At 38.0% G+C, this 23,857-nt stretch overlaps 1 protein-coding gene across 6 annotated transcripts in view; it reads left to right on the top strand.

Annotated features, from left to right (window-relative positions):
• The window catches only part of RNF125 (ring finger protein 125), a 109,157-nt gene that overhangs the window by 83,104 nt on the left and 2,196 nt on the right, over positions 1-23,857 (top strand). For 2 of the 6 annotated variants that reach the window (XM_081562633.1, XM_081562630.1), the window contains exons 2-7: positions 5,370-5,523; positions 8,892-8,986; positions 11,816-11,906; positions 18,363-18,470; positions 19,533-19,607; positions 21,473-23,845. In XM_081562633.1, coding sequence (XP_081418759.1) covers positions 5,370-5,523; positions 8,892-8,986; positions 11,816-11,906; positions 18,363-18,470; positions 19,533-19,607; positions 21,473-21,559 — 610 coding nt within the window. In that variant the 3' untranslated portion in view covers positions 21,560-23,845. Of the gene's footprint in view, positions 1-5,369; positions 5,524-8,891; positions 8,987-11,815; positions 11,907-18,362; positions 18,471-19,489; positions 19,608-21,472; positions 23,846-23,857 lie in introns of those variants that run through there. The other 4 variants (XR_014074821.1, XM_081562631.1, XM_081562632.1 and 1 more) reach the window with 4 other exon arrangements.

Here is a 23,857-nt window from a genome sequence, read left to right as displayed (position 1 = left end):
TCTGAGACATTTTAGTTTTGAATTATCTTGTCTCTATTCCTTGGTGGCTCAGATGGCAGAGTCTGCCTGCAATGAGGAAGATCCAGGTTTGATCCCTGGATCAGGAAGATCCCTTGGAGAAGGAAATGGCAGCCCACTCCAGTATTCTTGCCTGGACAATCCCATGGATGGAGGAGCCTGGCAAGTCCATGGGGTTGCAAAGAGTAGGACATGACTGAGCGACTAACACTTTCTGTCTGTATTCCCTGTTATGTAGTATATATTACATAAAGCTGAATAGCCCTCTATGGTTTCTGATTAGGCCCTTCAGAAAATGTTTGATCACTGTATACTTTTTACAAATATTTCTGTATTTGGCTGCGTTGGGTCTTTGCTGCAGTATGAGGGACCTTTATTGTGTCGTGTGGGATCTTTTGTGGCCCGCAGGGACACTAGTTGTGATTCGCAGGCTCTGTGATATGGGCTTTGTTACTCTGTGGCATGTGGGATCTTAGTTCCCCAAGCAGGGGTTGAACCTGTGTCCTTTGCATTGGTCGGCAGATTCTTAACTACTGGACCAGCAGGGAAGTCCCAGTCACTTGAATACTTTTCATGCCAAGATACCAGGGTAGGGATGGTAGAAACTCCAGCACTCATGACTTGAATTTGATAGCTATACCTGTAAGGAGAGAATGTTTCCCTCAGATCTTTTGAACTCAGCAGTTCTGCAGTCTTGCTTCTGCAGCCCAGAAAGTGAGACTTGAGCTGCAGCAGCATCTAGCACTTTTGCCTGGTGACAATGTTGTGGTTTTTATGTACTCATAATCAGTAAATTCAATCTGTTCCAAAACACCTTGATCTTGATGTGTTTTCTCCACTTGATAAACACTTCTATTAAAAGGAGTACAGTTAATTGCCTCATCTACCAGATTTGCTGCTAATATTCTCATATAATGCAACAGCATGTGTATCAGGCTCATGTGAGAGTTTCGTGCCACAGGTAACACCACTGTACAGACTTGAGTGGGTTATAGGGAGAGACTTGGTTTAAAACATGCCTCAAATGTGCTCCTTTTCATGAATATCTACTAGGAATTTCTATTATTGTGGTTATTGATCATAGTTACAAAAACATGTATGAAATATTTACAAAATAACAGCAGAAATATACTCTAGGTAAAGCCCACCCAGCTTATGCAGGTACAGCAATAAGTGATCTCATAGCTTCATAGCTTTGCTGCTTCTACTTGTCATGCATGCTAAGTCGCTTCAGTTGTGTCTGACTGGTCTGTAGCCCACCAGGCTCCTCTGTCCATGGGATTCTCCAGGCCAGAATACTGGAGTAAGTTGCCATTTCCTTCTCCAGGGGATCTTCTCGACCCAGGAATCGAACCCACATGTCTTATGTCTCCTACAGTGGCAGGCAGGTTCTTTACCACCAGCGCCACCTGGGAAGCCCAAGGGTCTTTAAAAAGACTGCAAACTTTGAGCCTCTCCCAACCAAAACTGCTTGAGGATGAAAAACATTACTGTCTTAGGAATTCCCTGGTGGTTTGGTGGTTAGGACTCTGCGTTTTCACTGCCAGGGGCTCTGGTTCTATCCCTGGTCAGGGAACTAAGATCCCACAAGGTGTGAGGTACTAGCAAAAAAACCCCAAAAAACAACTCACTACTGTCTTCACGGCTGTGTGACCTCAGCAAGTTGTTACACCTCTCTGAACCTCAGTTTGCCATCAGTCAGGGTAGAGAGAAAGAGGAGCATTTAGCATTACTGCGAGAGTGAAGTGAGGTATTGTGACCAGTGCCCACCATGGAGCTTGACACCAATATTCATCTTCTGTTTGTCTTCTGTTTGTGCAAAACTCAAATAAGTGTGAGCAAAGAGGGGGTGACTTTTAGTTGACAAGAAACACAGTGTTACCTGTTTGCTCCTAAATCATGTAAACAAAGAATTCCTGCCCGAACCTTAAGTGTTAGTTAGAAATGTTAATTATGAGTTGAGCATTTGGACTATTGTTTGTAATAAGTACTCTTACACTTTGAGAACCAATCCTTAGGGACACAAGGAACCGTAAGAACATTGTGCCATAGAACTTACAGTTAATCACCTGAGGCAGACAGAAGTAAAAGACAGCAGAGGACTTAGGTCTTTTGATTCTGAAAGTATTGCTCTTTCCAACAAGGGCAGCTGTGGTTGTGGAAAGATAGGTTACTGAATTTTTGAGTCAGAAAACCAAGGAAAATACCTACAAAAAATAAACCCAAAACAATCGAGAAAATGGTAATAGGATCATACATATCAGTAATTACGTTAAATGTAAATGGATTAAATGCACCAACCAAAAGACAGACTGGCTCAGTGGGTGAAAACAGTGCATGTATGCACTTCCACTTACCACATCATTCTACTTCACCCCCCAAATTGTATGCAATTATTTTATATTGTTAGGTTAACCATGTTTCCCTTATGGCTCCCAATTGTAATTATCTTTTATTTTTTTGTCTGACTGTTGGTTGTGAAAACTGATAAATACCTAAACATCTTTTACTGTTGTGATTATGTAACTATTATTCATTTAATACCATCATATTATAATTGATCAGCAGAAAATAATAGAATTCTATAGCACTGAACACTACCACTTAATAGAAAAAAGAAAAAGAAAACCCAGCTTAAGACGAACCAAGTTCAGGCACTTTCTGTAGCTGTGACTTTGCAGAACAACCAATATGTACCACAGTTTGCTCATCTGTAAATGAAATAATGATCTTTCTTAGGGGGTTGTTAAGGTTAAATGAGTTAAGCTATGTTATAAATTTTGTAAGTAAAAAACTGTATCAAATTTGAAATTATGAGGACTTCCCTGGTGGTCCAGTGGTTAAGACTCCACATTCCCAATGCAGGGGTCACTGGTTCAATACCTGGTTGGGGAACTAACATCCTGTATGCCTCACAGCACAACATTAAAAGTTTTGTTTGAAATTATATCAAAACATAAAGTTTCCAAGCAACATTAGTAACAGAAAGCATCCAAGAAGAAAAGTGTAGGAACCCAGGCAGATTCAGGGTTGTATATAAAGAGCAGGGCAGTCCCATCAAGTTATTGCTAAATCAGTTCATATGTCACTGTTTAGCATTCATCTCCCAGGGAGAGGGTTTACTTACTTAGTCTGGTCGACATCAGGTGCTCTGCCTTCAGCAAGGGATTGTGAGCACTGGATTGAGGTCCTACCAGTTTGTGTCTCATATAAGAGGTGTGGGTCCTACAGAGCAAAATCAGGATGCTGTGGCAGAGTAAGAGGAAATGGGTGCTGGGCAGGCATAAGCATCAAGCAAATGCCTCAGGAACAGTGCAGACATAAGTATCCTCTGTGTGTATGTAAGGGTTTTATCACAGAGGGAGAAGAGAATACTTTCAAGAATCAGTAATGGCTAATCACAATGACTAATAATGGGACTTCCCAGGTGGCACAGAATCCACCTGCCAATACAGGAGACGTAGGTTCACTCCCTGGATCAGGAAGATCTCCTGGAAAAGGAAATGGCAGCCAACTCCAGCATCCTTGCCTGGGAAATCCCGTGGACAGAAGAACTTGTGGGCTACAGTCCATGGGGTCGCAAAGAGTCGGACACGACTAAGCACACACACACACAATGGCTAATATGTCTGCGAATTTTGTTTGTGAAATTTCCTTGAATTGTGTACCTATGATAGTTTACTTAAACCTTGAAGAGCTTAATGTCTGCCATATATTCATATTCCCAATTAGATATTACATGCTGAGTTAAGAGCTATCAATCATGCTAATGTGTACAACCTATTGAAATGCTCACTTTTACTCGTGTGTACTTAAGCTTCAACAGTTCCCGTAAATAGGTCAAGATGTTGTGTAAATTCTGTTGATTATGTTAATATTTTGTCAAGATTATCTTTGAGAAAACCAGAGAATGTATTTCTTGACATGGAGGACATTCCTAATAGTGGTAATTTTCATTAGGTAATTTTCTATATCTGAGGATGAGTTTAAAATTATGAACACTTATAATGTGTCTGGTATTTTTACCTCCTCAACTTGTTATTTTCTTATCTAACACACAAAAACCCACAGAAAAAAGACATATTACCCGCCTCCCCTGACACACAAATTTTAAGATAAAATAAGATTAAAGAAAAGAAAGAGTATGTTAGATATCCTTTGAGTTATAGGTTTGTTTTTTTTTTGAAGTGTAGTTGATTTATAATGTTGTGTTAGTTTCAGGGGGGCTTCCCTTGTGGCTCTGCTGGTAAAGAATCTGCCTGCAATGAAGGAGACCTGGGTTCAATCCCTGGGTTGGGAAGATCCCCTGGAGAAGGGAACAGCTGCCCACTCCAGTATTCTGGCCTGGAGAATTCCACGGACTGTATAGTCCATGGGGTAGCAAAGAGTTGGACACAACTGAGTGACTTTCACTTTTGAAGAGGGAAATGGCAGGTGTAAGCAAAGTGATTCATTTGTACATAGATACGTGCAGATATGTAGATTCTTTTTCAGATTATTTTCTATTATATCAATAGGTTATTATAAGATATTGAATATAATTCCCTGTGCTATACAATAGATCCTTGTTGCTTATCTATTTTGTGTGTAGTAGTTTTTATCTGTTAATCCCAAACTCCTAATTTGTCCCTCCCTCTCCCTTTCCCCTTTGGTAACCATAAATTTTTTTCTATGTTTGTATGCCTGCTTGGTAAATAAGTTATCTGTATCCTTTTTTTTTAGATTCCACATATAAATGGTATATGATATTTGTCTTTCTCTGTCTGACTTGGTATGATCACCTCTAGATCTATCCATGTTGCTGTAAATGGCATTATTTCATTCTTTTTTGAAGAATGTGGCTGAGTGATATTTGAGTTATCGTTTGAATTCTGTTTATAGAGAGGCTGTTTCACCACCTTGCCTGTCACCTTTTGTGTGTCTAGCACATGTGGTGAGAACCTGTGACCCACAGGGAAGATAAAGAGACTCTCCAGCAAGTGTAGGATGCAAATGGAGCTCTCTTTTTTTTTCTAATAATTAATTTTTATTAGCGTATAGTTGACAGACAATGTTATGTTAGTTTCTGCTATACAGCAAAGTGAATCAGCTATCTGTATGCATGTATCCCCTCTTTTTTGGATTTCCTTCCCATTTAGCTCACCACAGAGCGCTGAGTAGAGTTCCAGTGCTGTTCAGTAGGTTCTCATCTGTTATCTATATTATAATAGTGTAGATGGAGCTTTCACTTGGCAGAACTGCTCTTAGTATCCGAGGTGTCATTAAAATACAGTTTACACACATGCACCCCCAGTGGTGGCTCCTGAATTCCTTTCAAGGAGAGTGACGTGTTCTTGGTTTGTGTCCTGTAGATTCTGCCGTTCTTGCATCGCTACCAGCCTAAAGAACAATAAGTGGACCTGTCCTTACTGCCGGGCCTATCTCCCTTCCGAAGGAGTCCCAGCAGCTGATGTCGCTAAGAGAATGAAAGCCGAGTTCCGGAATTGTACCGAATGTGACACTCTGGTATGTCACCCTGCCTTTGCTCACAGTTACCAGCTTAGACTGCCAAGAAAATTGTTAGATGGCCAGTCATTTCACCTCTGCATTTGACCTCATCCTGCTCGGATTTCAAAGTTTATTGTCTCAGTCTCTCCTCTTCCTTTCCTCCAGTTTCATAAGTATGGGCTTCAGGAGAGCCGTCACCTGATGCCCACCGTCACCTAATTTTTCAAACAAATGCTTTCATCAACCACCTCTGTTTCCTCCCTTCCCATTACTCCCCTCACCCCTAATTATGTGGCCTCTATTATGTTATCGTAGCCCACCGAGTGAATAGCTTTATTTTCAAGCCCAGTGGCGTAATTCCATCTCTACTGTTCTGGGCTTTGCAGTATTTATCTCTGTTGACCCCTGCCTCCCTGTTACCGTTTTCCTCCGTTGATACTATACTAGTCTGGTTAGATCACGTGAGGTCTTAGAAGTTGTGTCAAAGATTCTAGATTTTATCTTAAATGCCATAGGGAGTCATAGAAAAAGTGTGAGCTTTTGATCAAGTTTATATTTTTAAGCTCTCACTCAGGCATGTGCGTGGAGAATGGTTTGGAAGGAGCAAAAGCAGAACTGGTGGAGCCAGTTTAGTGGCCGTTAGGATAGTTTAACAGCCTTTAGTGGCCGTTAGGAAGCTGGGTTAGAGTAAGAGCATTAGGTATGGAATAAGAGGTTGTTTCAGGGTGTATTTAAGAGAGGGATTGAAGAAAATTGGTAAGTAACTGGATGTGGGGGTGCATAAGAGTGAGGTGTCAAAGATGCTTCCCAAGTTTCTGAGATGAGTAGGTGAAAGTACTAATGTGGGAAGCAAATTTGAAGAAGAATCTACAGAGTTAAGTTTTAAGTTTTACATACATTACATGTGAACTGCTAAGAGGAATATATCTAGATATTACCAGTCTAGAGACCAAAAGGGAGATCGTGTACTGAAGATCTCAATTTCTTAGAGACCCTTTCTTGATTGTTCATCTAAATTATAATCTCTTAAACACTTTCCCTTAGCACTCTGTGCTTTCTCTTTATAGCACTTATCACCATTTGTAATTATGCTTTTGTGACTTTTTTTACATTTAATGTCCATTATCCATTATCTCCACCAGATTTCATGAGGGTAAGGATTGTGTCTGTTTTACTGGGTTGTGTATCAAGACCTTTGAATAGTGGCTGGAACATAGTAAATGCTCAAATGTATTTTTTGAATATTTATCTAAGACCTAAATCTGTTCATGGCTGTGTGACTATGGAATCTATGCATGGTCTTTGGAGTCAGACATCTTAGGGTTGAGCACTAATTCTCTCACTTACTGTTTGTGATTTGGGGCAAATTATTAATCTGAGTTTTTGTTTGAGTCTTTATAAATTGAGGGAAAAGATAATGTTCGTGTCACAGGGTGGTTGTAAAGATTAAAGACAAACCACAAGTGGCTTTTAGCACTGTGTGCTCAATCGTGTCGGGTTCTTAAAACCCCATCGACGGTAGCCCACCAGGCTCCTCTGTCCATGGGATTTTACAGGCAAGAATAGTGGAGTGGGGTGCCATTCCCTTCTCCAGGGAATCTTCCTGACCCAGGGATTGAATCTCATCTCTTTCATCTCCTGCATTGGCAGGCAGATTCTTTACCACTATGTCACAGGACAGGATTCATTTTAGCACTATGGAAATGAATGCTCAAATCAATAGCTCAAAATCAATAGCTTTTCACATTCTTAGTAATCATTATTGCTTATTTTTATTTTGATATTTTGCCATCATTTAAAATTCAACATGCAAAAAATCAAACTCAGCATATTATTCTGTTATCCAGTTCTTTTTCCCACATTTGGTACCTGTCAGAAACAAGAGTCTCTATTATCCTGGGTCAAAATCTGCTTCCTTCTTTTCACTTCCCATTTCTGATTATTCACAAGTATTTTGATCTTTCTTTTGGGAGAATTCTTTGTATCTGTCTCTTCTTGCTGGAATGTTAGGCATTCTCAACTCTGCTTCCTGTGAGTCCTGGCCGGATCTCCAGTCCATGAGCCTGGCTTTAGTATCCCAGTCCCCAATATTGAACGGTTTCCTATCTACTTGTCTTCACATCTTTTGTTCATTTGTTTTTCCTCTATTAGATTATAAGCACCTTTAATGCAAGTGCCGTGGCTTATACTCCTTCTGCCGCCACTGACAACCGCTTTCAGTTTTGTGTCTGGGGTAGACACCCTATGAATTTATCAATTCACTTGTCAGGATACAGTCCCCAGATTGCTACATTTATATGAGGAATGTTGACCAAGGACTATAAAGAAGAAAGAGACTTTTAACAAAAGTCACAGGGAGAGGAGAGAGCACTGACGTGCAAAGTTGGATGTTAAATGTTGTAAAGCAGTCTGTTTTAAGACAGCTGCCTAGATCTGTCCTAGCTTTTACATCTTTTTAGATGGATAAAGCAAGGATTTGTTGTTAACGTTTCCATTTGCTTTTATTTTTGTCTTTTGTGAAGCAGTTACGACTGCTTCCTTGAGATGGTAGATTTCATGTTTGAGGTTGAACTTCCGTAGCTTAGGCAAAATGAAGCAGGGTGGGTCGGCCACCTTACCACAAGTCTAACAAAGCTTCCTTTAGCACAAGATCTTATCAGAGTTTCTAATGACACATTTAGTAGAATATGTGCTATGCAGCAACAGATCCCTCATGGTTAGGATCTCTGAATGTATATCTGGAAGGACAAGGGCTCTTTATTCTGCCTTCATAAAAATGGACTGCAAGAGCTGTCCTTTATATTTGCTCTTAATGGGGCCATTAAGTATACTGTGTATTGTGAATTCATGTAATGCTACTGGATGTATTATAAAGCCATGGTATTTATATCTTTCCCTGAAGCACAGGATTTCTTTTTACTTACTCTGGACATCTCTAAAATCCATCTATTTATTCTTTTTATCTCTCTCTGTTTTTCTTTCTTTCTCTTTTTACTTTTTTCCCCCTTTCCTTCCTTTTGCTCTTTTTCCTCTCTTTCTTTCTTCCTTCTTTCCATCACTAATTTAGGTAATAGTATCCAAAAAAAGTAAATTTGATTTAATATATATCTTTTCACTTTGAAAAACATATGCTTTCTAAAAGAACCAAATTCAAGAACTAAGCTTCTGGATCTTCTAACTATAAAGAAATTTTAAATTAGTGTTATTCTTGATAATGCCTTAAATTGATTGAACTATTACCTTGACTGCATCCTTTTAATCAACTGACCCCACACTATGACCTTATTTGAAATAAAGAAAGCAGTGAAGTTGAGTCACAAAAGACTTCGTTGACTAAAGTGAGACTCTTTTCAACAGTGAGCTTATTTTGATCTGCTTTCATGTAGGTTTGCCTCAGTGAAATGAGGGCACACATAAGAACATGCCAGAAGTACATAGATAAGTATGGACCACTGCAAGAGCTTGGAGAGACAACAACAAGGTTTGTTTCTATACACTTTGGTTTAATGCTAAATTTGACATGCTTATAAAGAATTTAATGGGCTGGAAAGCTTAACATTTTTATTATGAAAATATGTATATGGTTATGTTTTGGCTCCTAATCATAATACCTCTTATTGGTAATTGTTTGTTTTCGATGATTAATAGCAGTAATTACAAAAGAATTTTGCTCTCTCTGCTTTAAAAACTTTGTTTGAGGAGAACCAGCTGGACACTAGAGAGATTGGGGAAGCTTCCTCAGACAAGTTTATATGGAGGAAGATCCAAAAATAGAAAGCAGAACTGTTCAGTTTCTGCTAGGCTCTGTGTTGTGACTAAGAGTCCTGAAGTAGATGATGCTTATGTCTTTAGTTTTCCATCACAACTACTCAGTCTCCCAGCTTGTTCCCTCTCATGTTCCTGCTTACTCTTTAGAAGGGACAAAGTGACATCTCAGTATATATTCTAACATGAAAGAACATGCATGGGGCAGGCATTCTGAATCCTGCAACCTGTTTGCTGGGTAATCTTATATGGGGCTGGAGAAAGGATGGAGACAGCTAGTGGGTGCAATGGAAGATATTGATCATTAACTATTTTTTCTTAAAAAAGAAAAAAATAGAAGGAAACAAATCTAGGTCATTAAAACTCCGGGAGATAGAGAGGATGGGGGAGCCTGGCGTGCTGCAGTTCAGAGGGTCGCAAAGAGTTGGACACAGCTTAGCAACTGAACAACAACTATTCTGAATGGCAGAGGAATTACAAAGCTTGGCATTTGCCTCTGCCGAAGAAATGGAGAAACGCTTTGTGTACTCCTGAATGGAGATAATGGCTTTGAAGCCATTAAGTCTTCCTATGAATTCAGCTATCCAGTAGAGGTATTCAGTATAATTTCTTTTATTCTCCTGAGGTAAATGTTAGTTATGCTTATTTTAAGAAATTATATGTATAACACGGGACAAAATACTTAATATTTTGTAATAATCTATCAAGGAAAAGAATCTGAAAAAGAATGTATATACATGTATATATAACTGAATTACTGTGCTATACGCCTGAAACTAACACAACAGTGTAAATCAACTCTATTTCAATAAAAAAAATTTTTTTAAAGATAAAAAAGGGGAATGCCCTAGTACTCCAGTGGTTAGGACTCTACACTTTCACAGCCAAGGGCCCAGGTTTGATCCCTGGCTGGGGAGCTAAAATCCTATAAGCTGTGCAGTGCAGTCAAAAAAATTTTTGAAAAAGAAATACTACTCAAATATAGCTTAAATTTCCTAAGCCAGAAGTCTAAATGTTTTTCTAGAGATTACTTTGCAAAGTGAGAGTGAAAGTGAAGTCGTTCAGTAGTGTCCGACTCTTTGCAACCCCATGGACTATAGCCTACCAGGCTCCTCAGTGCATGAATTTTCCAAGCAAGAATACTGGAGTGGGTTGCCATTTCCTTCTCCAGGGGATCTTCCCAGCCCAGGGATTGAACCCAGGTCTCCCGCATTGCAGGCAGACGCTTTACCATCAGAGCCACCAAGGAAGCCCCACCTTTTATTATAGGATTAGATTTTTTCCATACTGCTATAAATTGTGAGTATTTTAGCCCTAAGAAGAGTATGAATTCTGTTAGACTGGCCCCAGGGACCAGTAGGAAGGAAGGCTAACAAATGAGTTGAACAAGCATGTGGTTTGATTGGAAAGTCGATACAAAAATTTTAAAGTATATGAATACTAATTTATCCTAGTTAGAATTAAATAACAAAGAGTTAAAATAACCAAAATGAGAAGGGTTGTTGATTAATCAGTCTTACAAGATAGATTAATATTTGCATTTAATATAGAAATCTTTGCTTTATAAAACTTACAACATAGTTGAAATTTTTTAAGTTCTTATGCAAGGAAACTATCCAGAACACATGTCTTGGGGAACAGGAAGTTATATCTATAATGGAAAATGACCGAAAAATTCCAAGCCTCCATATTGTTCCTAAGAATTTAAGACAGCGCTATTCAATGGAAATATAATGCAGAACACATGTAATTTTAAATTCTCTAGTAGCAATACTCAAAAAGTAAAAACAAGTAAAATTAATTTTTCATGTATTTTATTCAACTGGTTATAGCCAAAATATTCTCCTTTGAACAAGTAATCAATATATAAATTATTGAGACATTTTACTTTTTATGTATATATAAAGCCTGCAAACTTCAGAGTGTATTTCAAATTTCTAGCGTATCTCAGTTTGCACTGATATTTAAAGTGCCTGGTAGACACATACCTAATAGCTACTCCACTGGATAACACAGATGTGAAGGACAGGTACTCCTAGATGTGCATAAAGATATAACAAGGTAGTTGTGGGCTGTTTTTCATTCTTCACTGGATGCTGATACTGTGAGTTGACATCTGTGGTTATATTTGCCAGTGTCGTCAGATATTCTGGTTGGAGAACAAGTAACACCCAATTCAGATGTTACCTGAATTAGAAAAAGAAGTAAAAGAGACAGAAAAAGTAACGTAGATACAGCTGGGTGGTATGATCCTCTGTTTCTCAGTTAATGGAGCGGTCAGATTGTACTTTCCTTCCAAAGAAAAGAAAGTGCCTCGAGTGCACTATAACTGTGTCTCTGTCCCGCCCCTGTGGGGTTACACATTTGCATTGCTCATGAGAAAAAATTTAGGCACCAAGATTATTATCAGGAAAATGAATATGAAATAGAAAGAATGAGCACTAGAAACTAGATCCACCTGCATTCTGTTTTTTACCTCTAGTTAAGTGACTACTGTCTAGTTATCAATAATTTCAGTAATATTTGTGTTCTATGCAATTTCCAGGTGTGTATGTCCTTTTTGTCAGAAGGAATTGGATGAAGACAGTTTGCTGGATCATTGCATTACTCATCACAGATCAGAAAGGAGACCTGTGGTGAGAAATTGTGTTACTATATATTTCTGCAGTGTCTAAATTTGATACACATTAGAAAATCCATTTATGGGCTTCTATTTCTGGATATATCATAAAGGATAATTTATGTCAAGGTTACAGTGATTCTATGACTATGAACACCATGTGAAAGTGTCGAGTTGAAACCGACAAGAATTACCAGTGTGCAATTACTCTTTCCTTTACGAAATTAGACAACATTGTCTCTTACAGATAATCATGGGCAGAATCAACTAAGCAGATCTAAAATGCGTAGTTAAGATTTAATGTTAGTATGCTAACTGTGCTCAGTGAGAAACATTTTTTAATAATGCAAATAGGGTTATCATGGCAATAATACACTAGACATGAAAAGTAGAAAGTCATTCACCTTTATTAATCAATTCATTATTTTATTTCAGAGTCGAATATTCATCAATAGGCTCACACATTAAACATGCATATTGCTTATCATTTCCTTGATCTATTGTGAATGCTGCCTTTTTTCTTTTCAACCTGGTACTTTAGTTCTGCCTTGTAGTGTGGCTCTTATAATTTTCATTTTTGTATAGTTGAGAGGTAAGGCAGGGTGATGATGGATTATCATCATTTATTTGGCCATTTTACTAGTTTTGAACATTTGGATTGCTGCCAAGTTTTAGAATTTGAATTCACGTTCTTGTGCGTTTAAACTGTTCTTTGTATATCATTTTTCTCTTAAGAGGAAATTCCATAGATTAATATTTTTGGGCCCAAGAGTGCAAGTTTTAATTAACACTCAAAACATATTCTAAAAAGTTTGAGTCAGTTTTTATTTGTGTCAGCAATTGATGAGTAAACTGCTTTCCCCTTAACCTGGCCAAAATTGGGTTACATTTATTTTTAAATTAACAGATGTAAAATGATACCTTGAAGATTATTTTGAATTTTATTTTAGTTCTGTGTTGTATATGTATATATATGTGTGTGTGTGTTTCATATATATATGTTAGGGGTTTTTTTAATTTGAGTTTTAAAGTTTTTTTTTTTTCATAAAATCCTTTTGGAAGGTGGATGAGGTTGAAATGTAAGTTCATTAGATGACTGATAGATAGCACTTACAACAATACTATGAGATAGATATGATTATTATTTCCATTTTACCAATGGTAGACTCAGACTCAGAGAGGTTAAGTCTTACAAGATAAGTCTTAAGCTGGTAAGTAAGCAGAGCTACAGTTTGAAGCCCAGTGTCTAGCTCTGGGGCATAAACACCAGTGCTCTACTAGCAAGTTCAAGAGAAAAGCCCCACAGCACAGTCAAAGGTCTTTTTTTATTCACCCTAATGATCCAGAGGCTTGATTCTTGGAATGGCTAGCTAGGAGCTTGATATGTGTTGGGGGAGCAGGGGAGATTGTCATGGGCTTTTCCTGTTTAAGTTGCCCTTGGAGGAACTGAGCTAAGGAGGTGTTTTCCTATTGGTCCCTGGGGAACCTTCCTAGAAGAAGCTTGAAGAACGCATTGGGGGACTTCCCTGGTGGTTCAGTGGCTAAGACTCTGAGCTCCCAATGTAGGGGGCCTGCGTTCAATCCCTAGTCAGTGAACTAGGTCCCACATGCCACAACTAAGATCTAGCACAGCCAAATAAATAAGTAAATATTTAAAAAAGAAGAAGAAAGAAAACATTAAGATGGCATAATAATGACTACCACATACTGAGTTTCCTTGGTTTGTCTTTTGGTTTGTTTTGGTCACGTGCACAGCTTGCGGGATCTTAGTTCTCCAACCAGGGAACAAACCCCGGACCCTGCAGTGAAAGTGTCGAGTCATAACCACTGGACTGCACGGGAATTCCCGATATACTGAATTCTGGTTGCCTCCTGAACTCAGTGAAATTTAACTCAGATGACTGTTATATCTACCACTGTGGGCAACAATCCCTTAGAAGAAATGGAGTAGCCCTGATAGTCAACAAAAGAGTCTGAAATGCAGTACTTCGATGCCAGCTCAAAAACAACAGAATAATCTCTGTTCGTTTCCAAGGCAAACCATTCAATATTACAGTAATCCAAGTCTATGCCCCAACCAGTAATGCTGAAGAAGCTGAAGTTGAACGGTTCTGTGAAGACCTACAAGACCTTCTAGAACTAACACCCCCAAAAAGATATCTTTTTCATTATAGGAGACTGGAATGCAAAAGTAGGAAGTCAAGAGATACCTGGAGTAACAGGCAAATTTGGCCTTGAAGCACAAAATGAAGCAGGGCAAAGGCTAACAGAGTTTTGCCAAGAGAACACACTGGTCATAGCAAACACACTCTCCAACAACACAAGAGAAGATTCTACACATGGACATCACCAGATGGTCAATACCAGAATTAGATTGATTGTATTCTTTGCAGCCAAAGATGGAGAAGCTGTATACAGTGAAAAAAAAACAAGACCAGAAGCTGACTGTGGCTCAGATCATGAACACCTTATTGTTAAATTCAGGCTGAAATTGAAGAAAGTAGGGAAAACCACTAGGCCATTCAGGTATGACCTAAATCAGATCCCCTATGATTATTCAGTGGGAGTGACAATAGATTCACGGGATTAGATCTGATAGACAGAGTGCCTGAAGAACTATGGACAGAAGTTTGTAACATTGTACAGGAGGCATTGATCAAGACCATCCCCAAGAAAGAGAAATGCAAAAAGGTAAAATGGTTGTCTGAGGAGGACTTACAAATAGCAGAGAAAAGAAGAGAAGTGAAAGGCAAGGGAGAAAAGGAAAGATATACCCATATGAATGCAGAGTTCCAAAGAATAGCAAGGAGAGATAAGAAAGCCTTCCTCGGTGATCAAGGCAAAGAATAGAGGAAAATAACAGAATGGGAAAGACTAGAGATCTCTTCAAGAAAATTAGAGATACAAAGGGAACATTTCATGCAAAGATGGGCACAATAAAGGACAGAAAAGCTATGGACCTACCAGAAGCAGAAGATATTAAGAAGAGGTGGCAAGAATACACAGAAGAACTATACAAAGAAGAACTTCATGACCCAGATAACCACAATGGTATGATCACTCACCTAGAGCCAGACATCCTGGAATGCCAAGTCAAGTGGGCCTTAGGAAGCCTCACTATGAACAAAGCTAGTGGAGGTGATGGAATTCCAGTTGAGCTATTTGAAATCCTCAAAGATGATGCTGTGAAAGTGCTGCACCCAGTATGTCAGCAAATTTGGAAAACTCAGCAGTGGCCACAGGACTGGAAAAGGTCAGTTTTAATTCCAATCCCAAAGAAAGGCAATGCCAAAGAATGCTCAAACTACCACACAATTGTACTCATCTCACATGCTAGCAAAGTAATGCTCAAAATTCTCCAAGCCAGGCTTCGACAGTACATGCACCGTGAACTTCCAGATGTTCAAGCTGGATTTAGAAAAGGCAGAGGAAGCAGAGATCAAATTGCCAACATTCATTGGATCATCGAAGAAGAAAGAGAGTTCCAGAAAAGCATCTACTTCTGCTTTATTGACTATGCCAAAGCCTTGGACTGTGTGGATCACAACAAACTGTGGAAAATTCTGAAAGAGATGAGAATACCAGACCACCTAACCTGCCTCCTGAGAAATCTGTATGCAGGTCAAGAAGCGACAGTTAGAACCGGACATGGAACAACAGATTGGTTCCAAATTGGGAAAGGAGTACATCAAAGCTGTCTATTGTCACTCTGCTTATTTAACTTATATGAAGAGTACATCATGTGAAATGCTGGGCTGGATGAAGCACAGGCTGGAATCAAGATTGCCGGGAGAAATATCAATAACCTCAGATATGGCAGAAAGCGAAGAGGAACTAAAGAGCCTCTTGATGAAAGTGAAAGAGGAGAGTGAAAAAGTTGGCTTAAAATTCAACATTCGGAAAATGAAGATCATGGCATCCGGTCCTATCACTTCATGGCAAGGAAACAATGGAAACAGTGACAGACTTTATTTTCTTGGGCTCCAAAATCACTGCAGATGTTGACTGCAGCCATGAAATTAAGAGATGTTTGCTCCTTGGAAGACAAGCTATGACAAATCTAGACAGCATATTAAAAAGCAGAGAGATTACTTTGCCAACAAAGGTCTGTACAATCAAAGCTATGGTTTTTCCAGTAGTCATGTATGGATGTGAGAATTGGTCCATAAAGAAGGCTGAGCACCGAAGGATTGATGCTTTCGAACTGTGGTGTTGGATAAGACTCTTGAGAGTCCCTTGGACTGCAAGGAGATCAAACCAATCAATCCTAAAGAAAATCAGTTCTGAATATTCATTGGAAGGACTGATGCTGAAGCTGGAGCTCCAATACTTCGATTACCTGATGCGAAGAGCTGACTCATTAGAAAAGACTCTGATGCTGGGCAAGATTGACGGCAGGAGGAGAAGGGGACAACAGGGGATGAGATGGTTGGATGGTATCACCGACTCAGTGGACATGAGTTTGAGCAAGCTCCAGCTGATGGTGAAGGACAGGAAACGTGGAGTGCTGCGGTCCATGGGGTCGAAAAGAGTCAGACACAATTGAGCGACTGAACAACAACAACCTTAGGGAGACTGTAGGTGAACACTTAGGTACTTAGGTCATGATCAGTCTCTCACTTTACCATTTCTTTCCCTTTCCTATTCTTACCCTTTCCTTCCTTATGTCAAATTCCCCAATTCAAGAAACAGAAGAAATTTTTGAAGTAGTATAGACTTGTCACCCATTGTTTTGTAGTGTCTTTCTGTTGAAAGTCTCTTCAGTAACACAACTAAATTGTCTATACATCTGAAGTCGGATGCCTCCACTAATCCTCTTTTAACATCAGACTGAAAACAAAAACTACTTTGCTTGAAATTCCAGGTTTTCTGTAGATTTCCCGTCCACTGGGCTCAAAGCTCCTTAATCATGGGACCAAGGCTTAGTCATCTCTGTTCCTCTGACTCTTGATATGGGGCCAACAGAAATCACATGAGCTGCTCAGGAGAGTGTATATTGATTAGTACTAGTTCCAGCTTACTGTTCCAAACTCTCCTCCCCCGGCTGCCCCCAACATGCCCTGTCTCCAGCTTCACTGAGCATTTTCCCGTTGCCTAAGCAGGCCGGGTGCCTTGAGGGTTTCCTGCCTTTTTCCACTTTGCTTTCCCCGCCTGTGGTGCTCCTCCTCTGCTATGGCTGACTTGTTCTTCAAGACTCACATCAGCTGCATGCAACTTGGCTGAATCCTTTCCTGACTTCTCAGAAAAAAAGTAATGATTCCCTTATCAGTCTTGAACAGCTGTCTGTTCAGATCTTGATTACAGCACTTGCTATGCTGTATTGCAAGTATCTGCGTAGGTGATAAGAATAGTAGCCATTTGGGGGACTTCCCTGGGGGTCCAGTGGTTAAGACTCTGCTTACTGCAAGGGGCACGCTCTGGATACTGGTAGAGAGCTAAGATCCTGCATGCCAGGCAGTGAGGCAAAGAGAAAAAAAAAAAGGCCAATCTAGAGGACAAATCCAGGGTTGCCAGGGTTCAGGAGAGAAGTTAAGGGATAGTACAAGGAAGTTTTTTGTAGTGAGAGCAATTCTGTTTCTTGATTGTGTTGCTAGTTATATGACTATATGTGTGATAAAATTTCATAGAATATATAACACCCCAGAAAATGAGTTCATGCAAAAACTGGTAAAATCTAAGTCAGATGTTGTCTAGTTAATTGCCAATTTCCTGGTTTTGATAATATGCCATAGTTATGTAAGAAGTAACGTTTTGGGTAAGCTGGGTGATGATGACATGGTACCTCTTTGCATTATTTTGCAGTTTCTTTTGAGCTTATAAATATTTCAAAATGAGAAGGAAGTTTTTTAGATGGCCATTCATGGCTATTAACTTAGGAAAATATGTGTAAATACTAATATCTGATGCTGGTGTATTATAACCTATATTGCTGGTGGTAATATAAAACTATAAGCATGTATCATATATAGTGTATATTATGAACCATGAATGTTCATAAGTGACCTCCTAATCTCCATTTATAGTCATTTATCCTAAGAAAATAATCCCCTGAAAAATGTAATTTCATATATAATTATAGATAATATAGTTTGTAATAACAATAGCAATGTAGATAATATAATTTATAATAACAAAATATCCACATACCTAAGAAAACTTTAGTATTGCAAGAGGTAGGTAACTAATTAAATTATGGCACACCTACTGACTGTAATATTATTTGAATAATAAAGTGGTAAGTATGAAACAAATAGTTATACTCTTTATATACAAGAAATGTGTAGGAAGAAATAAGTGCAATTTTATTTGTTTACATTGCTTTAGTATTTATATAATTCTAAAACATAATACCAAGGTATGGCCAATAGATTCATAAAATTAAAATTAACTTTGTTGAATGGTTATTTAATTTTTTATCTCTGACACTAATGATTATTTAAAATCTTTCGTGAACTCTTGATCTTATTTCCAGTTCTGTCCGCTTTGCCGTTTAGTACCTAATGAGAATCGAAGCAGCTTCAATGGCAGCTTAATAAGACATTTGCAAGTCAGTCACACTTTGTTTTATGATGATTTCTTAGTAAGTATATTTTCTTACTTCTACATTATGTTTTTATGCTGATTAAGCTTACCTTTCTTAATATAAGAAGTCTTACTATAAGATTATAGAGGAAAAATGCATATATAGCTGCAATGTTAAGTATTAGTATTAAGGAGGAAACATAAAAACACAGTGTTTTATAAATATATATATTATAAATATATATATTTTACATAACTACTCTAAGAGTAGTTACCTGCTTTAGACAAAATCATTTTCTTTGTGATGTAAATAATTAGCCTTGTATAAGACCCAGATTTCACTTTCCAGTTATTTTAATTTCTACTTTAATGCCTCCCACTAAATAGTTATAATTTTTATGAAGTTAAAAACATATTAACTGAGAGAAGATCATATCAGTAATGAAATGGCTTAGAGAATTTGCACTCATTTTATGATACATTGAATGGCCAATAACAGATACAACATTATCAATGTCGTGAGACACATGGGCTCTATTTTTAATTAAAATTTTATAAAATACAAAACTCATGTTTATTTAACATTTTTCAACTTAAATTATTATGAACAAATTTTAGACATATACAGAAGTAGACAGAATTGTATAATGAACCTCTGTATACTGACCAGCTACCCATCAATAATGGCCAACTCATAGCCATTCTCATTATAGTCAGAATTTTTTTTAAGATGAAAGAAAAATCCGATATAGTATGAATAGTTCTGATACTTATGACTCAATTTCCCATTATCAGCAATTATAAAACAAGCTAAAGGTAGCATAGCTTTTGTTCTGCTTTGGTCCATGCATTTCCCTATGAGAGTGATGCATTATCCCATGAGTCCCTTTCAGCAAAGAGGACTGCTTATCATGGGGACATTCATAGCCATATTCTGAAATGATACCTTTTATTCTTACGTCTATCAAAATACATGAAATGTTAAGAGTTAAATTTGAATTTGCATATAATTTTCACATGATTTTTGACTATTTTCTTTTTTATGCAATTTCAAATGGAATTTAATGATTGTTGAAGACTATAATTTGAAAATTTTCTCCATGCATTCTGATGTGTCCAGGATGATTATCCAGATTCAACACAAGGAAGCTGGGTTTCAGTAACAGTCCTGTCACAACTTGTGACCTTAGGCAAGGTATTTAACTTTGGAGCCTCTGTTTGTTCATTTGTTAAAGTGAGGACTAAGCCAAGTACATACTGTTTCCAAACGCTCTCGTGGGGATTAAATGAGATGATGCATGTCAAGCGATTTACTCAGTTTGGGCATGGATGTTAGGCAAACTGGAGATGGGGAGAGAGTAAACGGAAATATTAGGACCACCTGAAGAATAAACAGACCACACCACAGAGGCATCATAATCTCTCCTCCATCTCTCAGATAATGTCTTTTCTGGCCACTAAGGCACACAAGCCCTCAAGAGAGCCACGTGTCCTCATTTTTCATAACACGTAGGGGTTCCTCTTTATCGTAGCTCCATGAGATGTTCTAAAAGCCAGGTTGATTCCATACCTGTTCTGACTCTTCATTGTTCAGTCCATTCTTTTCAAGATCATTCACAGTATGACCCGGGGCTGGCCAGGAAGAGGTCACTTTGGTGAGAATACTCTCCACCCCTTCAAAATCACATTCTTGGATGTGGAAGTGAGGTCAAAACAGTGTTCTTTTGAATTTTTTGTTTCCTCAACTACCCAGTACTATGCTAGGTATTTTGTGCAAGTTGTCTCATTTCATTCCTTGTAGCAACTTCTGTAAAGTGCATACTGTATGATTATCCTTACTTAGCTATGAAGTGTCTGATGCCCAAAGGTTAATAAATTGCCTCAGAACAACCTGGCATTGAAAAAGACCCTGATGCTGGGAAAGATGGAAGGCAGGAGGAGAAAGGGCGACAGAGGATGAAATGGTTGGATGGCATCACCAACTCAACGGACATGAGTTTGAGCAGACTCCAGGAGATAGTGAAGGACAGGGAAGCCAGGCGTGCTGTTGTCCATGGGGTTGCAAAGAGCTGGACGTGACTTACTGAACAACAACCTGGCATTAAGTCCAAATATTGTGCTCTGCTCTGTTTTATGACTTTATTGTAGATTTTATTTATTTGCTTTTATGTTTTAGAGTGAACTTCCAATAAAGATTTTATTTTCTTAGTTTATTGGTGAAGCAGAGATGGGTTGCAGAAGATGGGGCTCTTAGTTTTTGTTTTATTTACAGAATGTGCTAACCTAAAGTTTTGAATTCAGTTTTGACCATAAGGAGGCAAGGAGAAAGAGCGTTTTGTTTCCAACATTTTTTTTTCTTCACAACTAGATATTCAGTAGTACTGCTGGGAATGGTGAATCCTATGGGATTGTCTTAACTTCACTCCATATTAAATGTTTATGTGGAGCATAACACTCTGACCTGGATTTGTAATACTGACTAAAAACTATTATAGTTAGATCAGATAAAAAACTTTAAATTCCAGATCAAGACTATTTTATTAATAATGATAGCTAATTAATTGATTGGAGAAGGCAATGGCAACCCACTCCAGTACTCTTGCCTGGAAAATCCCATGGACGGAGGAGCCTGGTGGGCTGCAGTCCATGGGATCACTGGGAGTTGGACACGACTGAGTGACTTCACTTTCACTTTTCACTTTCATGCATTGGAGAAGGAAATGGCAACCCACTCCAGTGTTCTTGCCTGGAGAATCCCAGGGACAGGGGAGCCTGGTGGGCTGCCGTCTATGGAGTTGCACAGAGTTGGACACGACTGAAGCGACTTAGCAGCAGCAGCAGCAGTTAATTGATAGACAGTAAAAATGAAATAGAAAATGCACAAGCCCTAAAGCAAAAGTCCTAGGTTCTATGAGGGTTTTTTTTCATGTGTGTGGAAACTTGGTGACTAAATTCAGGGCTTTACTTGGCAAAATGAGGCAATGTCTTAACATTCATCCTCCAGTTGCTGAAGACTGTCAGGTCTGACTGTATGTTTCCAATTCTTTTTCTTTATTGTAGGATTTCAATATAATTGAGGAAGCTCTTATCCAAAGGGTCTTAGACCGGTCACTTCTGGAATACGTGAATCACTCGAACACTGCATAACTGTATTAAAAGAAAAGAGAAGGAGACCGTACAATTGCACCATTCTTTCTTTTTTTTTTTTTTAAGATGCTGCTTGAGAAATCGTAGGGAAGCTGTCAATGTCTGATGGGCAGAAAAGTGTACAACACATTATATGTTTGTCCATGTTTATTGTTGTATTGCATTTTAAAACTGCTTTCACTTTGATGAATTAGGTCTGTTTTACATTCTTGAGTTTCTTAGACACTTAACAGCAAAAAAGTCTCCATCTGCCATTAATACATGAAAGAGAATATAAGGCTGAGTATGTAGGTGAAGGATCTTTATTTGCAAATCAGATGACGTGGTGTGTAATGCTACATACTGATAACTCCTCTTAGGATTGGACAAGATAACTAATCTTTGTTCTGTGGAGAGTGAAACAAAGTGTGGACACTCAAGAAAATGTGAGATCTGTTCCACTGCTCATGTTCTAACAACTAATAGAATAACACCAATAACCTTGTATGGGAGTAGGAAAGGAAAATTTTGGAAGTCAACAACAACCATTTAACCAAATCTATAACATAATACTGTAACAATACTGTAATTTCATGTTAGGAATGTATACTTAGTGCTCTGACTTTTTATAACTATGCACATATAAGAATTTAATGTTATATTTTTCAAATATTTGTAGCTTATTATTTAGAAATATTTCTGTAATATAGGCAACTTCTTAAGAACTTCTTAAGAACCATCAGCCAAGATTTATAGTAGAAGTATTCCTATCCATAATTTTTAGTGGAAAATCCTAAGGGCTTTGATTTTTTTTTTTTTAGTTTTATCTTTTAGAAAAATTATAAAATAAACAAATACTGGAAACCAAACAGAAGATGTATAGCTTGTTACATTATTGTAAGGAAACAGTCTTTTAGAACTCTGCCAGTCACCTTGGATGTCCTCTGTGTGTCCTGTCAAAAACAACTCTCTTCCCCAGTCCTGCAGAAGTAACCACTACATTGATTTTAACAGTACTTACTTGTATTTCTTAGTTTATCCTCCAAGTCTGTATCTCTATACTAGCTTTTAATCTTACTCATTTAAAATTGCTTTGTTAGCTATATCTCTTATTGTCTCTTTTTAATCTATGGGTTCCCCCTTCTTTCTTTCCCTTAAAATTTATCTGTTGAAGAACCTGGTCTTATACATATCCAAAAATCTGTATTTTGTTAATAGCATACTCATGGCTCAATTCATCATGTTCTTCTGTCATGTGGATATGATATATGGATCCAGACGTTTGAGCAGACTCAGGTTCAACCTTTTGACCAGACTATATAGATCATGGTGTATTCTTTCAACAGAGGGCAGAGAATGTCTGGTTTGCTCTTTTTGTGATGTCAGCTGAAATGGATATGCCTAGATCCACTGATTTGTTGTGGGTTAGAGTTTCTGTCATTTCTTTTTCATTGATTAGTTGGAACATTTTTATATATAAAGAGATGTTCCCCCTGTCTACTGTTTGGTTAACCAGTAGTCAAGTTCATAGAGGAAAAGGAAAATAAATACTTGAATCTTCCCCTTGATTTATCAATTTTCAAGCTAATAAACTTGTTTTCTATCATCTTCTGTACATCACTTTTTTAAGTGAAGTGAACTCATGGATTCAAACATACTTGATGGGCTTTAATCCATTTTGAGTATTGCCCTATTAAAGCTCAAATTGTCCTGTCTTTGGTCATTGGGAGCCTTATCAAGTTGACTCTGAGTCCTTTTGACACTACTCGAGCAGTCTTTAATGGCTTCCTTGTAGTCTCCTGTGACAAGATATTCTAGGCTCAACTTGTATGTTTTCTGCACCAGATCTGGAATCGGCCATTTCTCTTAAGAAGCCTGGTTCCTTTCAGTGAGAAATAGTGCTTCAAAACCATATTTGGGACTGTCAGATTTGTTGTGGCTAGATTGGTTATTGTTTCTAGGAGAGAGCTAAGAAATACCTTTTTTTCTCTAAGATAGAACACTTCATGAGTTATTTTGATATTTCCAAATCAAATTAAGTACTGCAAGGTTTTTGCCTAATCCTTTCTATTACAGTTGTGTCTTATTTTTCTGTACTGAGAGTCCAGATTTTCAAGGACATAGGAATATCCCACATTTATTTGTTTTCTTCAACTGCCTAACAAATGCAACGTCTCAGAATAATAGTACTAATAAACCACCACCATTATGATAGCTGGAACAATTAAAAATGTTTTTCATTTGTTCTCCCCAATCTCCTATTTTTTAAAGTTGTACTAAAAAATAAATAAAGTTGTACTATATCAATGTTTTCAGGCA

Source organism: Giraffa tippelskirchi, chromosome 14 (assembly GCF_054371585.1).
Source record: "Giraffa tippelskirchi isolate mGirTip1 chromosome 14, T2T-mGirTip1v1.2.pri, whole genome shotgun sequence".
NCBI classification, from domain to species: domain Eukaryota; kingdom Metazoa; phylum Chordata; class Mammalia; order Artiodactyla; family Giraffidae; genus Giraffa; species Giraffa tippelskirchi.
This window is presented reverse-complemented; position numbering and strand designations above follow the sequence as displayed.